Raw genomic sequence first — 21,609 nt, 5'->3', positions numbered from 1 at the left:
CTGCTCTATTTTGGTTTCCCTAATTGAATCAGGCTCCCATCTGTATAACCTCCTATTCCTAGATACCCGGGCTAACTGGCTTACGAGTTTCTCTGCCTGTCTGTCTCCCTTTTTCCAATGCAGACCAGCAGCATCTCGCGCTGGGAATCCCAGACAGCGACTGCCTCTCCTCTCTCTCTCTTTTTAATAGAGGATACTACCCTGTTCGACTTGCAACCAACATCCAAGGTGGTCATCAACACCCTAACTAATAGGTATGCAAAAAACTCCCCCCAAAAATGTTCGTACATACTGCCCCTATTCAGGAGCGATGATTGATTACTATTATTCTCAACTCACTTGCAAGGGATAACAGCCACCCTTCCTTTTTCTTTACCCAGTGCCTCCCGTTTCATTCAGGGATATCAACAATAGAAGGCGCCAAACTATTATCCGGAATAAGTACCGGTCTTCCTCTGCAGCTTGATACCACCATTACAAGCAGGAGGGCAAACAACGTTTTAGCTTCCACCCGAAGCCAACCAAAGGTCAGTCCCTGATGCTTCCCAGCTCCACAAACCAGATCAAATATGGTCTGGAAAATAAGTCGTTTTTAAGAGTACCCTCAACACTGCAAAGCTAATTAGCCATGCAGTAGAAAGGGGTGTTTTATGAATGTACCCTATGATACCAAGAGACTAATTTTAGGTCTCGTTTCTCTCATTCCCTCCACCTCCCCCCTCCCTTTTTCCCTTCCCCTTTTCTGTTTTTTCACCAGAGAAACAAACCCAGAGGCCCAGATGAAGGCTTTTCACGCAAGAAGGCGAAACGCCTGTGGTTCAAGCACAAGAAAGTGCTAACATACTCCACTTGCATTTCTTAGGGGGCTACTCCCCCTAGCGTAGACCAGCGGTTTGGTACTCTGTGTAAATAAGTTTAACCCACCTAGGAGTTGACCACCCAAACTGGTTTCAGCTCCACAGTCAACCTAGTTCTACTAGTTTTAACCTTTTTCTCCAAAGACAAATTGCACAGATATGAACACATCCGCACTTTAGATTAATACTAGGGGGTGTGTGTACAACAATGCAGATTACTGTTCACTTTGTGCAATTACTGTTTATTTGGTTGCTGCTTTGTAACAATGTGAATATGATGTAATATTTACTCCACAAAGTAATACTAACATACTTCTGATGCATACTTTGTGATGTGTTTTTTTTATTTATTTTTTTATGTGAAGAATCATAGTACCCATATTCTGTTCATTTATTGTATTGTGAATATGTGCAGTAAAAATCCAGCCCCAGGGACTGGCTTTGATGAATAAAAGCAAAATGCTTTGAGCACGAAAGCAATGTCTCAGGGTAGATTTTTGGAATTTATATCCAGAACAAAATAACCCCTGTATTTGGATACTCAGCTTACTTTTGAAGCACTTTTAGAAAACAACAACTTGATACAGTACAATAGAACACTCTAAGTGAGACTAGAGTTAGAAACATTTGTATGTGGTTGGAGCCTTTTTTGTTACCTATTCCGTTCAAGCTCTATTTCCTACCACATAATTAGGGCTATCCCTTCAGTTACCAATTTAATTCTGTAGGTGGCAACTTCAGCAAATATACAGAGAGCATAATTTACTAAGCTCATTCCGATAAATGTTTTATTCCATTTCCATCCCTACTTCCTCTGCTGTAAAGTTGATTCACATCTACCTCTGTTTTTTAGGCTATCTTGCGAGACTTACTTTTAAGATTGGTAAAGTCTGCCCTCTTGCCCCTCTCATCAAGCGTCATGCTTTGCTGGATTTCTCAAGCATTTGTTGAAATACTGAAACATTGATTTCTTATTTGAAACCGATTTTTCTCAACCTGCATAATGTATTTGTAAAGTGTTTTAAGCTGTGCTTTTTCTCTCTCTCTGTTTTCAATGGAAGTTTTGGGATTCCAGACATCCTCGGAAGTATCTGAACATCCTCCCCTGCCAAGTGCCAGTATGGAAGGCCAGGTATACGGTATGTGGGAATTCATCTCATCTATGTCCCCTTTTTACATGTGCACAGTCAATGATTCCTTGTAGAGTTGGTTTACTAGGCAAGAGAATAGTTTTTCTGCTATGTGGGTGTTTAAAGGAATATCCCAGCACAAGTTGTGAGTGTTACCATCTCGTGCCGAAGCGAATGCAGTCCATAAGCTTTCCTTAAGCCACCTGGTAGCTGCGGTTGAGCAAGCAAAACCCTCTTTGGAGGGCAGAATGGTAGACCGATTTTAAGTAAGAAATCCATTTTGGCTACTTTTTGAACCCTTTGTTAGTTTCTTGTATTTCTTCTGACTTTGGATTGTATTTATCGTTTTTCCTCTCAAATGAAATTGAACCCAAAGCCTCACTGGATACTGTAATGCATTTTTAAAATGAGCTTTTTTGTGATAAGCTTACCAAAAGTGCCCCATTTTGTACACAAGTGAGTTTCCTCACCCAGGTTTGTCAGTATCACAGACTGGTGGCATCTGTATTCATTTTGTTTGGTTGCACCATGGTGGGGCCGTTTTACCTGCAAGGTAGACACTTGCTCTCTTAAAATGAGAAACAGGACTAGCTAGCAATCCATATCCTTTTTTGTGTGCCCGCAAGTAGTAGTGACACTGGCCATCACTGATTAGGATGTGGACACGTGTTGACAAAGCTCTGTTCCTTACTGGCCTGAGGGATCCGATTTTAGGCTCTGACTTCCTCTGATGCAACGGGTATAGTTGGATTCTCATCCTCTGCAGCCTTTGATGGCTCTTCTAAAAATTCCTGCACTGTGTACATCACTGGAACAGAATCGGAAGCTCCTGCTTTCTACTGGACTGGAGCCCAAGCAGTATTGGTGCTGCTTTCACCCCAAGCTGCTCCATTCTGAGACTCGCCCAGCAAGACTGCTCTGCAGTCCTTCTTTTTGGGACCTTTCCAGCATTGCTGGATCCATCATCCTTCTATCAGCAGCGTCTCTATGTGCAGTCTGTGGTAGACCAGAAGTAGGACTGGGGGGAGGGGGGGGACATCAAATAAATAGATTATTATTTTCTCTTACAATTAGTCTCACCTCTTGACCAGCTAAATAACCAACTAAAATAATGACAAATAACTCGAAGTGCAAAGCTCTGTAAGGGTGCAGTGCAGAAGAAGAACTCTGACACAAATTGGCATGTTTGGGGCTAAATCATTTGTATTCAATAATAAAGCAAGATATTTATCTTTCCCTATTCCTAAGAGGGCCCCCCCTTCAACTAAAGATCTAAGGTGACTGTCGGGATGTCTGTTAACGGAAAGGTGTCCACCGTCCCGTGTCAAGAAAACCTTACCTCTGTCCCTGAGACTACAAAATAAAGAATAAAGCAGTATTGTTCGGGTCCAAGGAGAATGTCTCCTTCCTCCTGGCTTATGGTCAAAGTCCCACACGATTTTCACTTTGTATGTCAGGAGATTGCCTCCATTTTCCTGTTGTTCACTCTCAAATAGCCTAGGGGAATGACTCCCTTCCCGAGGTCACACAGTTCCCAACAATATTTACTTCATAGGCCAGGAGAATGCCTCCCTTCTCCTGGCATTCAGTTTCAAATAGTCTGGGGAAATGACCACTTCCCCATGCTTGTTGGACCTTCTTCCTGGGACGAGTTGCCAGGAGAATGGCTCCCTCTTCCTGGTAATTACAAAACAATCTATTACAACCAGGGGGAATGACTCCCTTGCCCCGATCATCTTTTTCTTTGGCCCACTTGGTTCACTTTCCTGCCAAGTACTGCTACGAGGAAGATGATTGGTATATGGATCATGTGGGTTAGGGTCCCAGACTCTGGCTTTCTTCTTTACTTTAAGATACTTGGTTCACTAGCCAGCCAAGTACTGCCACGAGGCAGATGTCTTATAACCTTGCACTCGTTATTGTGGTTCGGGTCCCAGACCCTAAATTCTCTCTCCTTCCCAGGCCCACCTGGCCGTCTTTCTATCCAAGTACTGCCATGAAGGAGATGCTTTGGAATGTTGCTTCCAGGTGGGGTGTTTACTTACCACACCTTTAGGCCCCCACCTGTCCCTGCGCCTCTTCTATTTCCCCGGCTCTGTGGTGCTCGGCCATTTCTTTCAGGGATTTTCTGTCTTCTATCTTGGATGCGCGGGCATCTTTGATTCCAGGTTCTTTCGCCCCGTGTATCTTCTTCCTAGGTTTTGAAGGGACAGTGTGGGTGCCGTTATGGGACCATGAGGTCCACCTCCCTGAGGTTGCGCCATCGTCTTCCAGCCTCTAATCAAGCCTCAGGTTTTCTGCACACCACTGGGCCAAGGGTTCCCTGTATCTAGCTCTTGATGTTGGATCTGGAGTATTTCTGATCCTCTCCAGGGCATCACACATTCTTTCACTCCACTCAGGGTATTTCTCTCTTGTTCTTCTTTCATCCCTGTTCCACAGTGTTTTCGCTCTTTCCCTGTCTTCTGGGGTCTCTTGTCTCTTCTTCTCCTCTCTTGGGATGTCTTCACCCTCTCTCCTTCTCTTGAAGTTTCTTGACTCTCGTTCCCCTCTCTCGGGGGATCCTCACACCAGCACCCTTTCTTGGGGTGTCTTCACTCTTGCCCCCTCTCTTGGGGTATCTTCACTCTCATGGGGTATATTCACTCAGTGAAAGGGGATGAGTCGCTTACGTGACTCCTTCAAACTGGGCTCACCCCATCTCGCCTCTTGCCCTCCAGGAGTAGTCGGGCTGCCCATAGTCCTTTCTTCACTGGGGAACTTTAGGCAAGCTGGCACAGGCTGCCTTTCCTCCAGTTCTTCTTTGCTCTTGGATCAGAGGGGTGCAGGAATCTTCTCCCATCTGGGTTCACCTGGGCTCTCTCAGGTTTCCATCTTCAGCACAGCAGGGTAGTAGCTACCACGCACATGGCAGCCTTCATCCCTGTGCTTTCAGGCTTCTTCTACGCTGCTTTCCCTTACCCAGCTAGACAGGGAACAAGTCCCCAGCTGAGACAACTTGCCACTGAAGTGGCTCTCCTTTTATTCAGTCATTTTCCCCCATTTGCTGACTACTGATAAGAGGAACTGCCTGGCTTCACCATTGGTGAAAGTAGTGCTATCATCATAGCCTCCCAGGGGAGGTCATTCCTTCTTGACTCTCCTATTAAGAGTTCTGCTCAATTTTATCTGGTAGATGGTAGGTGTGGGTTTCCGTGTTCTTCTTTCGTAAAGCAAGAGGATCTAATTTAATGTCCCCATTTTGAGGGGACAGCAATGCGAGGCAGATAACTGTTTGATATTTGTTAAAAATGTGCCATTTTATTGGTATAGAAATGATATCAAAATGCCTCACTTTCCCTAATCTACTGTGTGTTTCCCTACCTAACAGAACTAAGGGAAAGCGCTCTTGACACAGGAGTTCTGGCCCTCAAACGAAACATCAAATACAAAACAAAATATATGGCAATTCAACAATAGCATTCACAGTATCTTGGTAACCTTTTAACCTTGGTGTACTCCCTTCGTCAGGATTCAAGGTGTATTTATCTTCAATGTTCATCAAAAGGATATAAGGAAATCCACATGCGTAGTAAAGTCTCAGTACAGTTCTTGAAAAGTCAATAGTAAGGTCAAGATCTGTCAACCACAGTTCCAACAACACCAGTTCTTCTGATGAAATAAAGACTTTCAACTTCCTCAGAATAGCATCAATGTTTTCCTCAGCCACGATGCCCTTCTACCACTTCCAGTTATTCAAGAAGACTTGACACATTTAAAAAATAAATAAAACCTCTAGGATATTAATGGAACAAAATGCTTGGTTAACGGTAATGAGTGGGCTATTCAAGTTAGCATTCAAATAGGTATATTTGTCAGGATGACTCATCAATTCTGTTTCTTCTACTTCAACATCTTTATTTCTACCACAGTTTACCATGAGGACGTTCCCCTTGGGCCCATAACCTTCCACTTCATTGGGACTACTGAATTCTTACATCTACCGACAACTCAAATATACCACCACAGCTTCTGGACTTTTTTGAAGACCAGTTTGGACAAGATTCACTTTAAGGCACTGCAACCCCTCCAAATAGGCAAGACACTCTTCCTCTGTATATCTCTTCAAAAGGGAGGCAGGCTCTTTGCCTCTCTTGTCTATCTATAACTACAACAACTTCAGTATTTTATATATGCATTAAGGGTTCCCTTCCTCAACTTGGCCTTCACCTCTTTGCCACTGTAAGCCATGTAATGACCCAGAAGCCTTGGGACCACTCTCTTGGCTTTAGGTAATGCTTACACATATGTATCTTGAACAAGTTTGAACATCTATTGGGCTCACGGCAATTGTTACACCAATTTCTGACTTTGAGAAATACTGCTGTTAATCTCAATAAGGGAATACTTTTGGCTTGGGCATTGATTGCACTCTCTCCAAATGCAGATACAATTTTAAACACTTGACTTCTTTTAGGAACAAAGCTTATTTGTTTAAATCAAGACTCTTTACTTGGGGAAACAAAATTAAGTATACACAACCACTTTGTCATAAAGCTTAAAGGCTTTAAGTGTTTAGCAATGGTGTTCCCCAACATTCGTTCTTCTTGCTAAGAGACACGCAATCACTGCTTTAAATGTTTAACAATGGTCTTTCGCAATGTTCATTTTGCTCAATAAGGGACACGCAAGCACTTTTTAAGTTTAGGGCTTTACAATGTCTTTCAGTAGCATTTGCTTTCACGCAAGTAAAGAGACATTTCCATTCATACACGTGTGCTACTTTCAATTGTTCCCTTGTTAACGAATGCAACAAACCGCCTCAGCTCGCGAGTGAAGATTTGACTGGATGCTGTTACCAGCAGTGTTTGCGCAAGGAATCGGAATGCCAGGTTTGACACACTGGCTTCTGTGATCCTTGTTCTGCTTGTTGCTCGACTTCCACGACTTTGGGCTCAGCTTCTACTGCTTCTGGCTTCATAGGGACCCACACCCTTCCTCTGCTTAGGTGTCTCCTGTCTGGCCACTCATTGAAGGATCCCCTCTTGCTCCTGAGACCTTCAACTAGGCCACTGCTCCTCGCTTCGGTCTCCAACACGTTTCCTACCCAGCAACCACGGCAATAAGGCTCACATGGGAAAATACAACCTCTCTGTACGTCTTCTGCTGTGCAGCCTCTGCAATTCAGAGTTTGGGGAAACAGGACCCTCTCAGAACAAGCAGGTGAAATCTGCTGCATCCACGTTCCGGCGCCTATCTGGTTTTCCCACTTCTGCTTGGTTTGCTAGCTTCTTGCCTCGTTCCTTCTGCTTCTGCTACTACTGCATGCACTCCAGTCACAGTTCCAGCTCCTTCTCATTGCCTGCACCTGAATGCCTCCCAGGTTCCTTCAGGTGTGGGCTCTTGGGCTCAATTGCCTGACTACTGCTACTACATGCCTCTTCAGCCCTCTTACTCGTCCAAGTACTTGTGGGATCATGGGACTCATAGCCCCCAACAACAGAATTAGTTCTTTTAAATTCTGTTTGGTAAACAGCCATCAAATGTGTAGGAATATGAGGAAAGCTAAACAGGGGGGTTTCCCAGTATTACTGGTCCCCACTCCCTCCCCTCCCCACCATCAAATCCTTCTGCAGTACACCACCCCAGGGTCGGGATCAGAAAGCGTCTGTCTTTCCCTGGCAACATGAGAAGGGCCCCAGACCAGGTTTCCAGGAGGAATCATCACTGGTTCATCACACAATGCCTTTGTGGTGTTGCAGATGTTATTTTATTAATTTAGATTGTTTACTCGCAGTCCTTTATGGGTAATTGAACCTGGGTCTTCTACATGGGAGTTACCAGTTCACCACTTTGCTATTTCAGCTGTACTGCTATTCATTGGTGAGGGAAGCTGGCGCTGTTTGCTTGCAGCTGATGTGTGATTTTCCTCTCTCGATGCTGGCAGTGCATCTCTCTCTGCATGTTGCTGGCTTGACCAGCCACTCCTCTCCTTTGCCGCCACAGGGATTTAGCGATATGTTATTTGTATGAGTTGAGGAAAAAACCTTGATTTACCACAACTCCTTCAACCAGATACTGAACAGCCACTTAGAGAAAATCTGATTTCTCGTCTCACTTAAGTACCCATGTCCTCATGGATTTTTTCTTCAGATCTCCGCCACATTGTCCACATCTTTGAGGTTTTTAGACTCCAGCTTCATTAATATTTCTAATTTTCCTTTGTCGGCGTCTTTGCCTGCAGACCGTCTTCCCAGACACCGGAACTGCGCCAAACCTTGTGGATCACATCTACAATCTTTCTTCCAAGGTTCTCTGGTCATCCGCCATCAAACCTGTAATTTCCTCTGATGGGGGTCCTTCCTCACTGCCAGCCGGAAAGGTTTCCTCCACTGTTGCTTCTCATGTCCTCTGCTAACTTTTATTTCCCTTTTTTCAATCATTGAGAGCTACCCATTTGCCTGGTTTCCTTAAATTCTATGGACAAACATTCTAACAACTCTAAACTTACCAAAGTACCTAAAGGTTTTGCAGATCTGTAAAATTTAACTGAATGTCGGTTTAGATTTTGTGTCTTTTAGAGAGGCTTAACTGTTTTTCTATACCTCGTTTCTAATTTTATAGTACTCGCCCGTTAAATGTAATTTGGACTTTGTGCACAACTTTATATAGAGAGTATATTTTTAGTAATCTACTGTGCAGAGCTTGTTTTTGTGTGCTGTATCTTACTATCACCTTCCTCTCTCCTACTAAGAGTGCAGCTTAACTGCTCTTCCCCAAGTACCATTATGAGTGTCAGGAATAACTTAAGGGAAACTTTGTCCTACACTTCATGCTGTTTTAGCCCTCACCAGAGATGTTTGGTAAATAGCCCTAGCAAAGTGGTGGCAACTGTGGCATTCATGGAATAATCATCTACACTACAAATTCTGAATGACAGTTACTAATAAGATGTATACCTTGATATATTGTCGACTATTTCTTCTTAAGCAAACTTAGTGAACAAACTGAAAGAGGCTTGCACTGCAAGGGGTCTCACTGTAACTGGAAACAAAACTGAATTTATAAAAACTATTGTGGATTACCAACCTAGTCATTTGTTACACTAAATAATGATGTGGACATCATGTGCATGGTGCTGGCAAGCCAAGATGCAACAGCTTCTTTCTGCCTTGGTTAACTTGTCTGTTACATTAAAGGTACTAGCAACATATCAAGATAATGAGACATAGGAGAGGCACTCTGGCCATCCTAACACATCCATCTCTGGCACTAACTCACACATACATAGAACACACATTAGCACCCACTGCGGGTGCCGCAGCCAATCTGGTTTCTTGCATTGTGGGCTGAATCTCACAATCCTAGCCCACGTTCCGAGCAAGCTTATGGCTGCTCGTACCTGCGCCACCATTTTCTTTGCACCTCCCAATTCCTCAGCTCGCCACATCAACCTCATCTTCCTCTCCGTCCCCCGTAACCACTCACCTGTTTTCCATTTCTGTGATTCCACCACCATGCCACACCTGGATCCCAGGCTGCCAGGAAATCCTGGGGATGCCCATGGAGCTCTGCTTTCCGTTTTCATTGCGGCCATCTTGGCTTAGTATTTCTTTTAAATCAATGGGTGGCGGCAAGCTTGCGACCCGTTATTTCAACAGAATGCGTTACTACTTGCACCCTGGGACATTAACCACCCAGGGTGCTAATAGCAATGATGACCAGGTCCTAGGCTGTACTGGGTTGTAACATTTTGGGGACGCTCTATTCACTCTGCCACCAGCCCGTTAATGTTAGGTTTGATTTCATTTCTATGCTAAATCTTCCTCGCCTGTGAGATCCCCAGAACGTTTTGCTGGACTTGCAGATTCTTTTTCTTTGTTCCTGAGTGAGTGGGAACCTTTTTGCCCACTCACCCTTTCTTGTACTCTTTTTATAGTATCATTTCACTGACTCTCCATAGTGTATTTTTGAAGGTATCCTTTCCTATGACTTTTTGGACAACTACCTTCTACTAAGGCAGCACACAGCCCTTTTTGTGCGGTGTTGCTGGGTTACCCCTTGGGCTTCCCTTATTTTCTCTTAACTTGTAGAATTATTATTCTCAAAGGTAGAGAGGGATTTCCATCCCCTTTGCATTTTATGTGGAGTGCCTGGGAGATGCATGGTATCCCCTTTCTCACTGCTCCAGTAACATTTCTGTTACTGTGACAAGCTAACTCTTGCTGCTGGTGGCAGTGGACGTACTTTAATTACCTTTGTGTTTATATTACACGCTGGTTGTGAAACCAGCCACGGTAATGCACAGAAGGGTCGCCATTCTGCTAGAATGGTGGCTTCTTTCTTTCTTTCGCCATTTGTAATGTGCTTGTCCTTTGTTAGGTCTTCTGCTGTCCTGGGTGGGGGAAGTCCTGGTTGACATTTTTCCTTTGGCTGGAACTTTGTCTAGACCGCCGAGGCTCCAGAGTGTCTGTGAAGGCAGGAAATGAGGGAGGAGTCAGAAACTCTGCAGCCCTTTGTCTTCTGGTGTGCCTGAGCATAGCCACTTTCCACTGGGGGGCTGTCGGTACTGATTGGACAGCCACATGCCCCTTTCTGTAAACTGCAGGGAGAGTGTTGTGTGTGGGTTCCTATATAACTGTCTGATTCTGGAAGCTGAAACAATTCAACCACTGGAGCTGAATCCAAAGAGGAAGATGAAGAGAAGGCGCCTGTAGCCGATTCCAGTGAATTGGGATGCCTGCTGTGTAACCAGAGCCTGTTCTGACCCTTTCTTCCATGCAACCTAGGAGTCCTGAAGGCGGCGACAATGACCCAGAGAAAGTTGGGACCATTCAGTCTTGAGACAACCTTCAAATCGAGCCAGCCCATGACGTGCTGTGGCCTTCCTGGGCTGCAAACAGCCAATACCCTGGGACCTCGAGCCTGAGTGCTGTGCAATGTCTTCCTAAGTCTGTTTCTCGCTGAAACTTTGGTGGACTCCTGCTGGACCTCCAGAGACATAGTTCAAATCCCTGAAGTCCCCTCACCAGACTGCTGGACCGAGCGAATGAAGAGAATTCCACCAGCGACAACCATCCTTAATTTGATATCTGTAAAAGGGTGTAAAATCCACAGAGCCGCCAAGAATCCTTTGTTGGGAGCCTTCTCTGTCGCTGCAAGTTCCCATCAAGTGTCCGTTCTTTCGTCACCATGACCAAGAATCTAGAGAATGGGTCCTGGGCTGCTGCATTGTAAAGGCGCCCATCTGCAAACTCTGCCTCAATGCTGAGGTACTGTGTATGCTTCGGTAATACTTACCTAATGTCTTGTGTCGATCCTGTGTGGCTGAGTGGGTGATTCATGTGTTTGGGAGTTCGCCCATACCATTCACCTAGGCCTAAAGCTAGGGAGCCTTCTATGAAGTCCCAGAACACTTTCTCCTAACCCTAAAGCCTGTACTTACTTGTTCAACGAGATAACCTCTGGAACTCTGACTTTTCTGCATCTGAGCCCTATCCTGACCTGCCTACTGTTGGCTCCTGGACCACCTGGGTCCCTCATCTGCCTCTGAGATCACTCATGCCTTAGAATAGGGAAGGACTCTATGGAATCTGACTAGAAAATATATGTTGCAAAGTATGTACTTGTTAAGATGTTAGTGTGCAACTTTGTTCCTGAAACTGAATGAGTTACAAAGTGTTACTAAGTTCTTACTTAGCTTTGAGTTGCTTGTTGCCCCTCTGAAAAGAATAAGAAGTTATTTGCTTACCTTTGAATTGTGTTCCACTCTTCTAAAAAGTAATTGATTTGGTATTTCTTTATTATTCCTGAAACTGAATAAGTGTAAAAGTCTGCCAATAGGGGTTACTCACCTTGAATATTTGCTGCCATTCTAGAAGTGTAACATTGGGCCTACCCTGAACTGCTTAGTGCCTTTTTAAAACAGTCCTACATAGTCTCACTTATCCTAGCGTTGCATTCTGCCCCTCTGAAAAGTATACCAAATGCTTTACTTACCTTAACATTGTGCTCCACTCTTCTGAGAAATATCATTGGTATAACTGTCTATTCTCCAGCATGGGGTCTGGCATGGATTCACATGCCCATGAATATTCCCCGTCGTCAGGCCGGGAATCCTCGGTAAAGAAAAAATCAGTATCAGTTTCGTTTCTGATCTGTCTTTCCTAGTAGTAACCAATCACTGATCTCTGGGCCATACTGCCCCCAGCCAATGACTGCCCTCTCCCTAAGCCCCTCCCATGGCAGCCATCCTCAGATTTTTACCGCACGTTCAAGTGTTGGGAGTCCTCATGCTTTAGCTCTCGAGCTTTTACTGCATTTTTGCGCTTTTTCAGGAGACTTTCTAATTTTTGTCGGTTTAATCGAGCCTCAAGCTCCACCGTTTCCACTTCCGATAACGTGGACCCATTTTGGAATTCTTCTACGCCCCTTAAGGGTGAAGTTTTCGTCGAGTTACGCTTCTCGGAGGTTCCAGAAGATCTGAGGCCTACCTCAACGGACATGGCCCAGGACAAGGGAAGCTCGACTCCCGGATCCAAGCTGTTCAGGAGCTGCCCGGGATCCGGATTGCAAAATGTTTTCAAGTAGGACGAGCATTCGAGATGTCTCTACTGCCTTCATGAAGACAAGACTCACGTGGAAAAGGACTGTGCGTTCTGCAAGAACCTGTCGGAACGGACCAAGCAAGATCGTCGTTCCCGCCTCGCCGCCTGGCTGGAAAAGGGCACAGCAGGTGAGAAGGCAAAGAAAAAGTCTGAGCGGTCTTCTAACTCCTGTGAGGGCGCCCCGGCCCCAGAAGGCCAAGCACTGCGAGTCCGCGGGCACCCAGTGCGCCGAAAGGTCAGGCTCTTCGGCTGCCAAGCAGGGCGCGACTTCCCCGGCACATTCAACCACGAGCAAGCGCTCTGGTTCGGGGAAGAGGAAGTCTGAGAAACCCGGGTATGCTTCTGGAGAGGCCCCGGTCGATCTCTAAGGGAGCCGAGGGGGAGCGAGGCGATGACTCTCCCCCAAAAGCAAAGGCCCAGGACGCACCTAAGGTGGTGAGGGCCTTGATCCACCTGGCAAAGGCCTCTATAAAGGTTGTCGCAGCGGCCCTGGCGAAGCCGGCAGAGACTACGCCAGTGGAGGCGGCCTCGGGGCCCAGAGTTTCCCTGCCACTGCAGAGGGAATCCTCTTTCCAGCCCATCGTTAAGACCCCCGTGAAGACCCCAGTGGAAAAAGGGGGGGGCGGTGGCCATTACGGACTCAGATTCAGCCTCCGAGGAGGATCTGGTGGGAACTGTGAAAGTTCTCAACGAGAGGTTCGAGAAGGTTCGAACCCAGCCATCCCGTCCGTCGCAGCCATTGCCCGAGGCCCAGTATAGCTCGGCGGCCATTTTGTTGGCGATCCAAACCTTATGTACTGAGATAAGGACGAGGTTACCACGGACCCCGACGGAGGATCCAGAACCTGGACCGTCGGAAGCCTTCCGAACAAGCGGAGGAGAGTCCACCCCACACCGTCCTTCGTGCCCACAAGGCCTGTGGACCCCTCATCCCCCTCGCCAGACCCTCGGGATGATACGGCGACGGGTACAGCGGCGGGAACGGACGACGACGGTGGCGATGATACAACAGATATTCCTTCATCACCCCCCCCCTCGGGCCTCTCTGCCCGAGGAAATTGGCTCTTTCCACGCCATGATAGCCAGGGCATTCGAGCTCTTCCAGCTCTGCCCTGAGGAACAGAAAAAGGAAGGCCTTCTTTACCAACGATGGGAGGCCAAGAGAAAGACGGTCCTCGCGGTACCGTTGCTCGACGACATCTGGGACGAAGGCTGGCTATCCTGAAGAACCCTTCCACGACACCCGCCAAGAGGGACAGGTACGAGAAGAAGTACCAGGTCCCCGACGCCGCCCCCAGTTTGCCTCATGGCCCAGCCTATGCCGGATTCGGGCGTCTCGGCAGCGGCCAAGAAGAAAGCGGCGGGTGCGGCGGCTTCAACTTCCACTTCCCCGCCGGACAGCGAGGGCAAGAAGTTGGACTCCATGGGACGACGAGTCATCTCGTCGGCGGTGACGACGATTATGGCGGCCAATGCCTTAGCGATTGTGGCCCGTTACGACAGGGAGCTCTGGTTCAAGATAGCTCCCCTGCTAGACTTCCTACCGGATGACAAGAGGGCAGAGGCCCTGCAGATTCTGCAGGAAGGTGAGGTGGCGTTGGATCACGCCATTACAGTGGCAACGGACATTGCCGATACCGGATTTCGCCAGCTGGGCAACAGGGTTTGCCTTCGATGACGAGGATGGCTCAGGGCTACGGACTTTCGCCAGGACGTCCAGACCAGAGTGTTGGCTATGCCGTTCAACGGCAACAACCTGTTTGGGAAGACGGTGGATGAGTCCCTCCAGGCCATCAAGACCGACACAGAGACAGCCCGAGCCCTAGGAGTCCTTCAGCAACGGCGGCCCTTTCAGAGCTCCGGAGGCAGACAGGGTGCTTCCAAGGGATCCAGGCGTCCCGCTCCTCGTCCCAGGAGGCCTACAGAGGCCGCGGCAAGCAAGGAGGGTCTCGCCACCGTCGTCAAGGAGGCCAAGGCGGTAAGGCCTCTTCCAAGCAGGACTGAACCGGCCGTAGCGTCGGGCTCCCCCACCAAAGCACTCCGGTGGGAGGCCGGCTCACGAAGTTCATCAGCGTGTGGGAGTCCATCTCCACCGACTGTTGGGTGCTGGACACCCTGGCCCGCGGACACTCGCTAGAGTTTCAAAAGAAGTGTCCTCACATTCCTCCCGTGGCCAGGAAGGAGAATCACGTCCCTCACTGCTGTTGGAGGTAAGGGCGATGCTCAAGAAAGGTGCCATCGAGCTCGTCCCCAAGAGGCTCCGGGGCTCCAGAGTATACTCAAGGTACTTCCTCGTCAGAAAGAAGACAGGCGGTTGGCGCCCCATCCTGGACCTGCGTCGGTTAAACAAGTATATCAAGGCCCAGAAATTCAGGATGGTCACCCTCCAGCACGTGCTGGGACAGCTGGAGGAGGGCGACTTCCTATCAACGTTGGACCTGGAGGATGCTTACTTCCACATCCCCATTCTAAAAGGACACAGAAAGTTCCTCAGATTCGTAGTCAAGGGCCGTCACTACCAATTCAGAGCCCTGCCGTTCGGATTAAACTCCGTTCGGATCTCCCGATACACCAGAACTACAGGACGGGCGTCCATGTGGTCTCATCGCCTGGTGAAGGAATTTATGAAGGGACTATTCCGATCGTTCCCGCCGGTGAAGGCCCCTTCCCCGGCGTGGGAGCTCAACGTGGTGCTGACCAGGCTCATGGGGGCCCCATTCGAGCCTATGCATTCGGCGCCGTTGAAGTTCCTGTCGTGGAAGACAGCATTTCTCGTGGCCATCACCTCCGCACGACGAGTGGGAGAGATCCAGGCCCTATCTTGCAAGCCTCCATACTTGACTTTTCACAACACGAGGGTGGTGCTGAGGAGCCATTGGTGTTGCCAGTTTTCTTCCCATCGCCTTCGTCGCAGGCTGAGAGGACTCTGCACTCGCTGGACAGAGCTAGAGCGCTGAAGTTCTACGTGGACCGCACAAAGAGTTTTCAGAAGACATCACAGCTGTTTGTGAACTTTGGACCTGTGAATCAAGGGAAGGCTCTCTCGAAGGCTTCCATTTCCAGATGGCTCTCCGGCTGCATCATGCACTGTCACCGGTTGGCAAAACGACCGCTGCCTGGCCGTCCGAGAGCCGATTCGACCAGAGCGATTGCGGCTACCACGGCGTTCCTGTCTGGACATCTGCAGAGCTGCTACGTGGAGGTCGATGCACACCTTCACAAGATTCTACTGCATCGATCGGGACTCCAGGGAGAAGTCCAGGGTCGGCCAAGCAGTGCTGCGCAACCTGTTCGCTTAAGGTGAGCCTGGTGAGGAGGTAAGAGATGCTTAATGTTGAGTTGTTGTATGGCTTAATGTTGAGCCTGTTGCCACCTCCCGTGGTTGTGCATGTGTATACTGCTATGTATTCTTATATTCTTATATTCATGAGCATGTGAATCCATGCCAGACCCCATGCTGGAGAAGGAACAAGTTACTTACCTGTAACTGTTGTTCGAAGGGATTGTGTCCTCTGACGTATTCCTTATCTTTGATTATACGTTTCCAGCTTGCTGGCCTCTGAAATTTTTCCTGTAGAGGGCGCTGCGCGTCGACGTCCGCTGAGTTGATGACCCTCGACGGCCACCGTATTGGCGCCGATGTCACCATGCCCATAAATAGCCACGCGCTGCGTCCGTTGCTCAGTTCCGTTTTTCTGCGCTTCGTGGGGCCTTGGAACATCGTTGCTCAGTTCAGTCAGGATAACCCTCTATATCTACTCGAATAAATACCAACTCGTTCTCGATGGCATCTTTATTGGAACCAACGACACCGCAATCCGGCTTCAAGAAATGTCGAGACTGCGGTAAAAAAATGTCGATAACGGATCCACACAGGATCTGCTTGTGGTGCTTGGGAGCCGAGCACCATTGTTCGGAGTGTGAGGACTGCATGTCCATGACGGCGAAAGCCTTGAAGGAGCGCAAGGGTAAGCTCGAGAGAGGTAAATCAGTCAAAAGCTCCTCGAAGGTTACTTCGGCTGAGTCGAGGCATTCGCCTCCTCGCCGTCGAAAACCTTCCCATTCTAGATCTCGAAGTAGCTCCCACCATTCGTCGAGATCAAGACACTCAAAAAAGAGACGTCGAAGATCCCCTTCCTCGTCGTCTTCTGTTTCCCCAGAAAGGGTCTCCTGTCCCACAAAACACAGCTCTCAGGCTGAGTGGGAGGAATTCAGAAAGAAAATGTTAAGCGTCTTCGAGAAAGCGGCCTCGACCCCCTCGAAGACAGCTGAGGGTGATACCCCGGGTGAAAAACCCAAAATATCAAAACGCTGCGAGTCGCTGCACCCGGCGAAACATTCCACCCGAGAGCGCCACGAGCCATCGGGTAAGAAGGCGCCATCATCGACGCTGTCGTCGAAGATTCCTTCGACGCATGGATCGGCGCCATCGACGCTGTTGTCGAAGGGTTCTTCGACGCACCGGTCGATCGACTCGACGCCTTCGTCGACGCCGATGAAAGAGAAGACCAAGGCTACCCCACAGACAACGGTGATTCCAAGGGCCTCCAGCATGACGCCGAGACCGTCGTCGATGTCCTCGAGTAGGATCCCGATCCTCTCGAGTTCTTCGAGACCTCTTCCAGTTTTCTCGACGCCGTTTTCGGCGCCTTCGAAGCCTGTCACATCGACGTCGACGACTTCGACGTTTTCTCGCCCTATAATGACGAGTTTGGCTCCTTCTGCCTTAGAGATGGGTTTTACACCATTTCAGAGGTCAGAGTACCCTGGACTATCTTCAATTTATGAAGAGGGGGAAGATTCTGACCAGGAAACATTTGGATTGCAGAGGACCACACTGCCTATTTCAGAGTATTTCACCTCTGAGGAAAGAAGGTTGAAGGACCTACAGGAGTCACTACATTAACCAGAATTGGAATTTGTTAAGCTAGACCCAGGGGAACATGCCAAAACACCCTATAGAACCCTTATGGCAAGAATTATTGAATTTATGGGTTGGTCTGCGCCTTCGCCTGTTTTTCAACAGGATGACCTGACAGACATATTAGACAAAGGTCCACAGGAGGACCCTGTGTTCCCCTTCCATGCAGCCTTACAAAGGAAAATTACATCTAATTGGGAAACTCCTGAAGTTATCCATGCGGTCAATAAAAGATCGTCAGCCAAGTATAGGGTAGCGGCTGCTGACCCTGAATACTTATCAAAACACCCGACTCCAGAGAGCCTGGTGGTCCAAGCGGCAACTTCATCTAGCAGTAGGACCGCTTACGCTACTGTCCCACAGGATAGCGATGACAAGAGGTACGATTCTATGGCGAAGAAAGTCTTCTCTGCTTGTAGTATGGCGTTGAAGTCCATCAACGCCACCTGTACGCTCGCCAGGTTCGGTCACGCACTGTGGGAGTGTGCTTCATCAGCGGCTGACTGCATACCCGAAGGAGAGGAAAAGGAAGCTTTCCTTAACATTATTAAAGATGGCAAAGATGCCATGTGCGAATCACTTCAAACTGGCATCGATTCCGCTGACAGTATCAGCAGGGCCATGGCGGGAAGTACAACAATCCGCAGGCATGCGTGGTTGCGAAAGTCTGGCTTTGCTCCAGATGTACAGGCCAGACTTTTGAATATGCCCTTTGACGGCTCTTCATTATTCGGAAAAAAGGCTGATGACAGTCTGGAAAAGTTGCAGACTTCTAAAGCAGCAGCAAAATCTTTAGGAGCTGCTATCCGCCAAACTCCTTTTCGCCCCTCAGGAACCTCTGGGAGAGGAAAGTCCTTTCGCTATTATTCCGCATTCGGGAAAGGCAGAGGACAGCCGGCTCAAAGAGGCCAAAGGAGATCCACCCGAGGTGGACGGGTCAAAGGTACTAAGGCCGCAGCAGCAGCAGGTGCCTCTTTACCCCCGGCATCTGCATCAGCCGCCCCCAAACCACTCTGAGGTCTTTCCACACAAAACACCTGTAGGGGGCAGGTTAACTCACCATCTGACGGAATGGCAGGCTATAACGTCAGATGCTTGGGCATTGGAGACAGTTGCCCAGGGTTACTGCCTACCCTTTCTACACATCCCTCAGTCATCCACCGGGGGAACAGCTCTCTAAAAGTTCCAGATCCGCTCCTCTTGCAGGAAATTATAGACCTGCTAGAGAAAGGTGCCATAGAACCGGTACCTGTAGCGGACAGGAACAAGGGCTGGTACTCCCCCTACTTTCTCATACCAAAGAAAGACCGAGGACTGAGACCCATCCTGGACTTACGAGAATTGAACAAGTTCCTCAGGAAGGACAAGTTCAAGATGGTAACTCTCTCTCAGATCCTTCAGGCCCTCCAGCTCCAGGACTGGCTGGTATCTCTGGACCTTCAGGATGCTAATTTCCATGTGCCAATCCATCTCAAACACAGGAAATACCTGAGGTTCGCAATTGGCGACTCTCATTATCAATTTCGAGTTCTGCCATTTGGGCTGACCTCCGCCCCGAGGGTCTTCACCAAGCTAATGTCAGTAGTGACGGCGAGTCTAAGGAGGGAAGGGATCCACGTCTACCCCTACCTGGACGATTGGCTGATCAGGGCTGTATCTTCGAAACAGGCCCAGGTCCAGCTAGATTATGTCTGCCACTTCCTTCACAAACTGGGCTTCTCCCTCAATTTAAAGAAGTCACAGATGATATCATCACAGAGACTCCAGTTCATTGGAGTGGTCCTGGACACTTCCCTGGGAAAAGCCTCGCCACCAGAGGGGCGGGCTCAAGATATTCTGCAGATGGTCAACAAGTTTCAAAATGCCCAACGTCTCCCAGCCTTCGACTTTTTGAGGTTGCTAGGCCTCATGGCATCCTGCATCTTCCTTGTGCCAGAGACTTGCCTGAGAATGAGATCTCTTCAGTGGGCACTGAGAATTCAGTGGTCACAATTCTCAGGGAGAATGACAGATCTCCTCCGGATTCCGGACAAAGTAGCCCGCGACCTTCAATGGTGGGCCTATCCAGAGAACATCTTGAAAGGAGAACTATTTTGGCAACCATGGCCGGAGATAACAGTAGTCACAGATGCCTCACTCACGGGGTGGGGAGCCCATGCCAACGAGTTGACCATCAGCGGTCGTTGGTCTCCATCGGAGTCCAGACTACACATCAACATATTGGAGTTGAGAGCGATCAGACTAGCGCTGAAAGATTTCCTGCCATCAGTACAGGGGAGAAATGTCCTGATAATGACGGACAACACGGTGGCCATGCACTACCTCAACAAAAGAGGAGGCATAGGATCACTGCCACTGTGCAGAGAGGCAATGCAGCTCTGGTTTTGGGCAATTCGGGAAGGAATCTCTCTATCGGCAGTCCACCTAGCCGGAGAGAAGAACTTGACAGCGGACGCTCTGAGCAGGCAGAACACAGTCTCCCACGAGTGGGAGCTAGCTCAGGAAGTCCTTCAAGAGATCTTCGCCCTTTGGGGAACCCCTCAGGTGGATCTGGTCGCCACAAGCACCAACAGGAAGTGCGATCTGTTCTGTTCAAGGGAATTTCTCCCGAGAGGAGCTCTAGGAGACGCGTTCGTAGTGGACTGGGAGTTTCCACTCCTTTACGCGTTCCCACCAGTCCCTTTTATTCCTCAAATGATCAGGAGGTTGAGAAGAATCCGGAATAACCATGATCCTAATTGCACCAGACTGGGCCAGGAGAACGTGGTACCCGGACCTTCTAGATATGTCCATCTGCCCTCCAATCCGTCTTCCACTCAAAGAGAATCTTCTCTCGCAGAAGGGAGGTCAGGTTCTCCATCCAGACACCAGAACCCTCAACCTTCATGCTTGGCTTCTGAAAGGGTGAGGTACAAGGATTGGGATCTCCCTGATGACGTCATGGAGGTGTTGCTTTCGGCCAGAAGGCCAGCAACAAAGTCTTTATACCGCTGCTGTTGGAACAAATTTTGCAGCATGTGTAGGGAAGAGAATATCGACCCTTTTTCATGTGGTACACCAACAACTCTAATTGGCAAACTCAGGCCTTCAAAGTTGGCACTGTAAAAGGCTATCTCGCAGCGCTTTCTATCTTCAAGCGCACTGCGGAGGAACCATCGTATATCAAACTACCGCTAGTGATACAATTTCTCAAGGGATTAACTAATGTTTATCCTCCAAAACCATTCCAGGTTCCCCTATGGGACTTAAATTTAGTCTTAAACCTCCTAATGGGCACTCCATTCGAACCACTTCACTCTTGTTCGCTGAGATTTCTCACGCTTAAAACTGTCCTATTGGTAGCACTAACATCTGCTAGGAGGGTGAGCGAACTAAAGGCTCTCTCCTGTAAACCCCCACATACGATTTTCCACAAGGACAAAGTTGTCCTACAGGTGAAGCCTAATTTCCTCCCAAAGGTGGTTTCTGAATTTCATATTACTCAGAAAATTACCTTACCTTCATTCTATCCTCCTCCCCATCCGGGGAAAGAGGAAGAAAGCCTACATAGGCTGGACCCAAGGCGAGCTCTCAGCTTTTACATCAGCAGAATGACGAGGATCAGGCAAGCAGACCAACTGTTTGTAGGATACTCAGGTCACAAGTTGGGACTACCCATAACAAAACAAACCATTTCCAGGTGGATTATTTTGGCCATTCTGGAATGTTACAAACTGGCAGGGAAAGAGCCACCCCAAAATCTTAGGGCTCATTCAACCAGGGGTATCGCACCCTCTTCGGCTCTCCAAAGAGGGGTACTGGTCCGAGACATATGTGCGGCTGCCACATGGTCGTCCGCACATACATTCACAACATTTTACAACCTGGATTCCTCCACTAGTCAAGAGACCAGATTTGGCAAGGCCGTATTACATTCGGTCCATCCCTAAAGGGATACATAACATTCTTACTGCCACCTCCAATTACATGTCACTGCTATGGGAGTCTATCAAAGATAAGGAATACGTCGGAGGACACAATCCCTTCGAAGAACAAGTTACTTCTTACCTTGTAACGTTCTTTCGACGGGATGTTCCTCCGACGTATTCCTTATTGCCCCTCCCATACATCCCCGC

The 21,609-nt window shown here is 48.3% G+C and overlaps 1 protein-coding gene across 5 annotated transcripts in view; it reads left to right on the top strand.

The window, feature by feature from the left end:
* The window catches only part of WDR59 (WD repeat domain 59), a 1,538,892-nt gene that overhangs the window by 561,625 nt on the left and 955,658 nt on the right, over positions 1 to 21,609 (top strand). For all 5 annotated transcript variants that reach the window (XM_069604207.1, XM_069604197.1, XM_069604168.1 and 2 more), the window contains exon 9: positions 1,919 to 1,996. In XM_069604207.1, the coding sequence (XP_069460308.1) occupies positions 1,919 to 1,996 (78 nt within the window). The remainder of the gene's footprint in view (positions 1 to 1,918; positions 1,997 to 21,609) is intronic.

This window comes from Ambystoma mexicanum, chromosome 1p (genome assembly GCF_040938575.1).
Source record: "Ambystoma mexicanum isolate Mex_15411 chromosome 1p, UKY_AmexF1_1, whole genome shotgun sequence".
Lineage (NCBI taxonomy): Eukaryota > Metazoa > Chordata > Amphibia > Caudata > Ambystomatidae > Ambystoma > Ambystoma mexicanum.
This window is presented reverse-complemented; position numbering and strand designations above follow the sequence as displayed.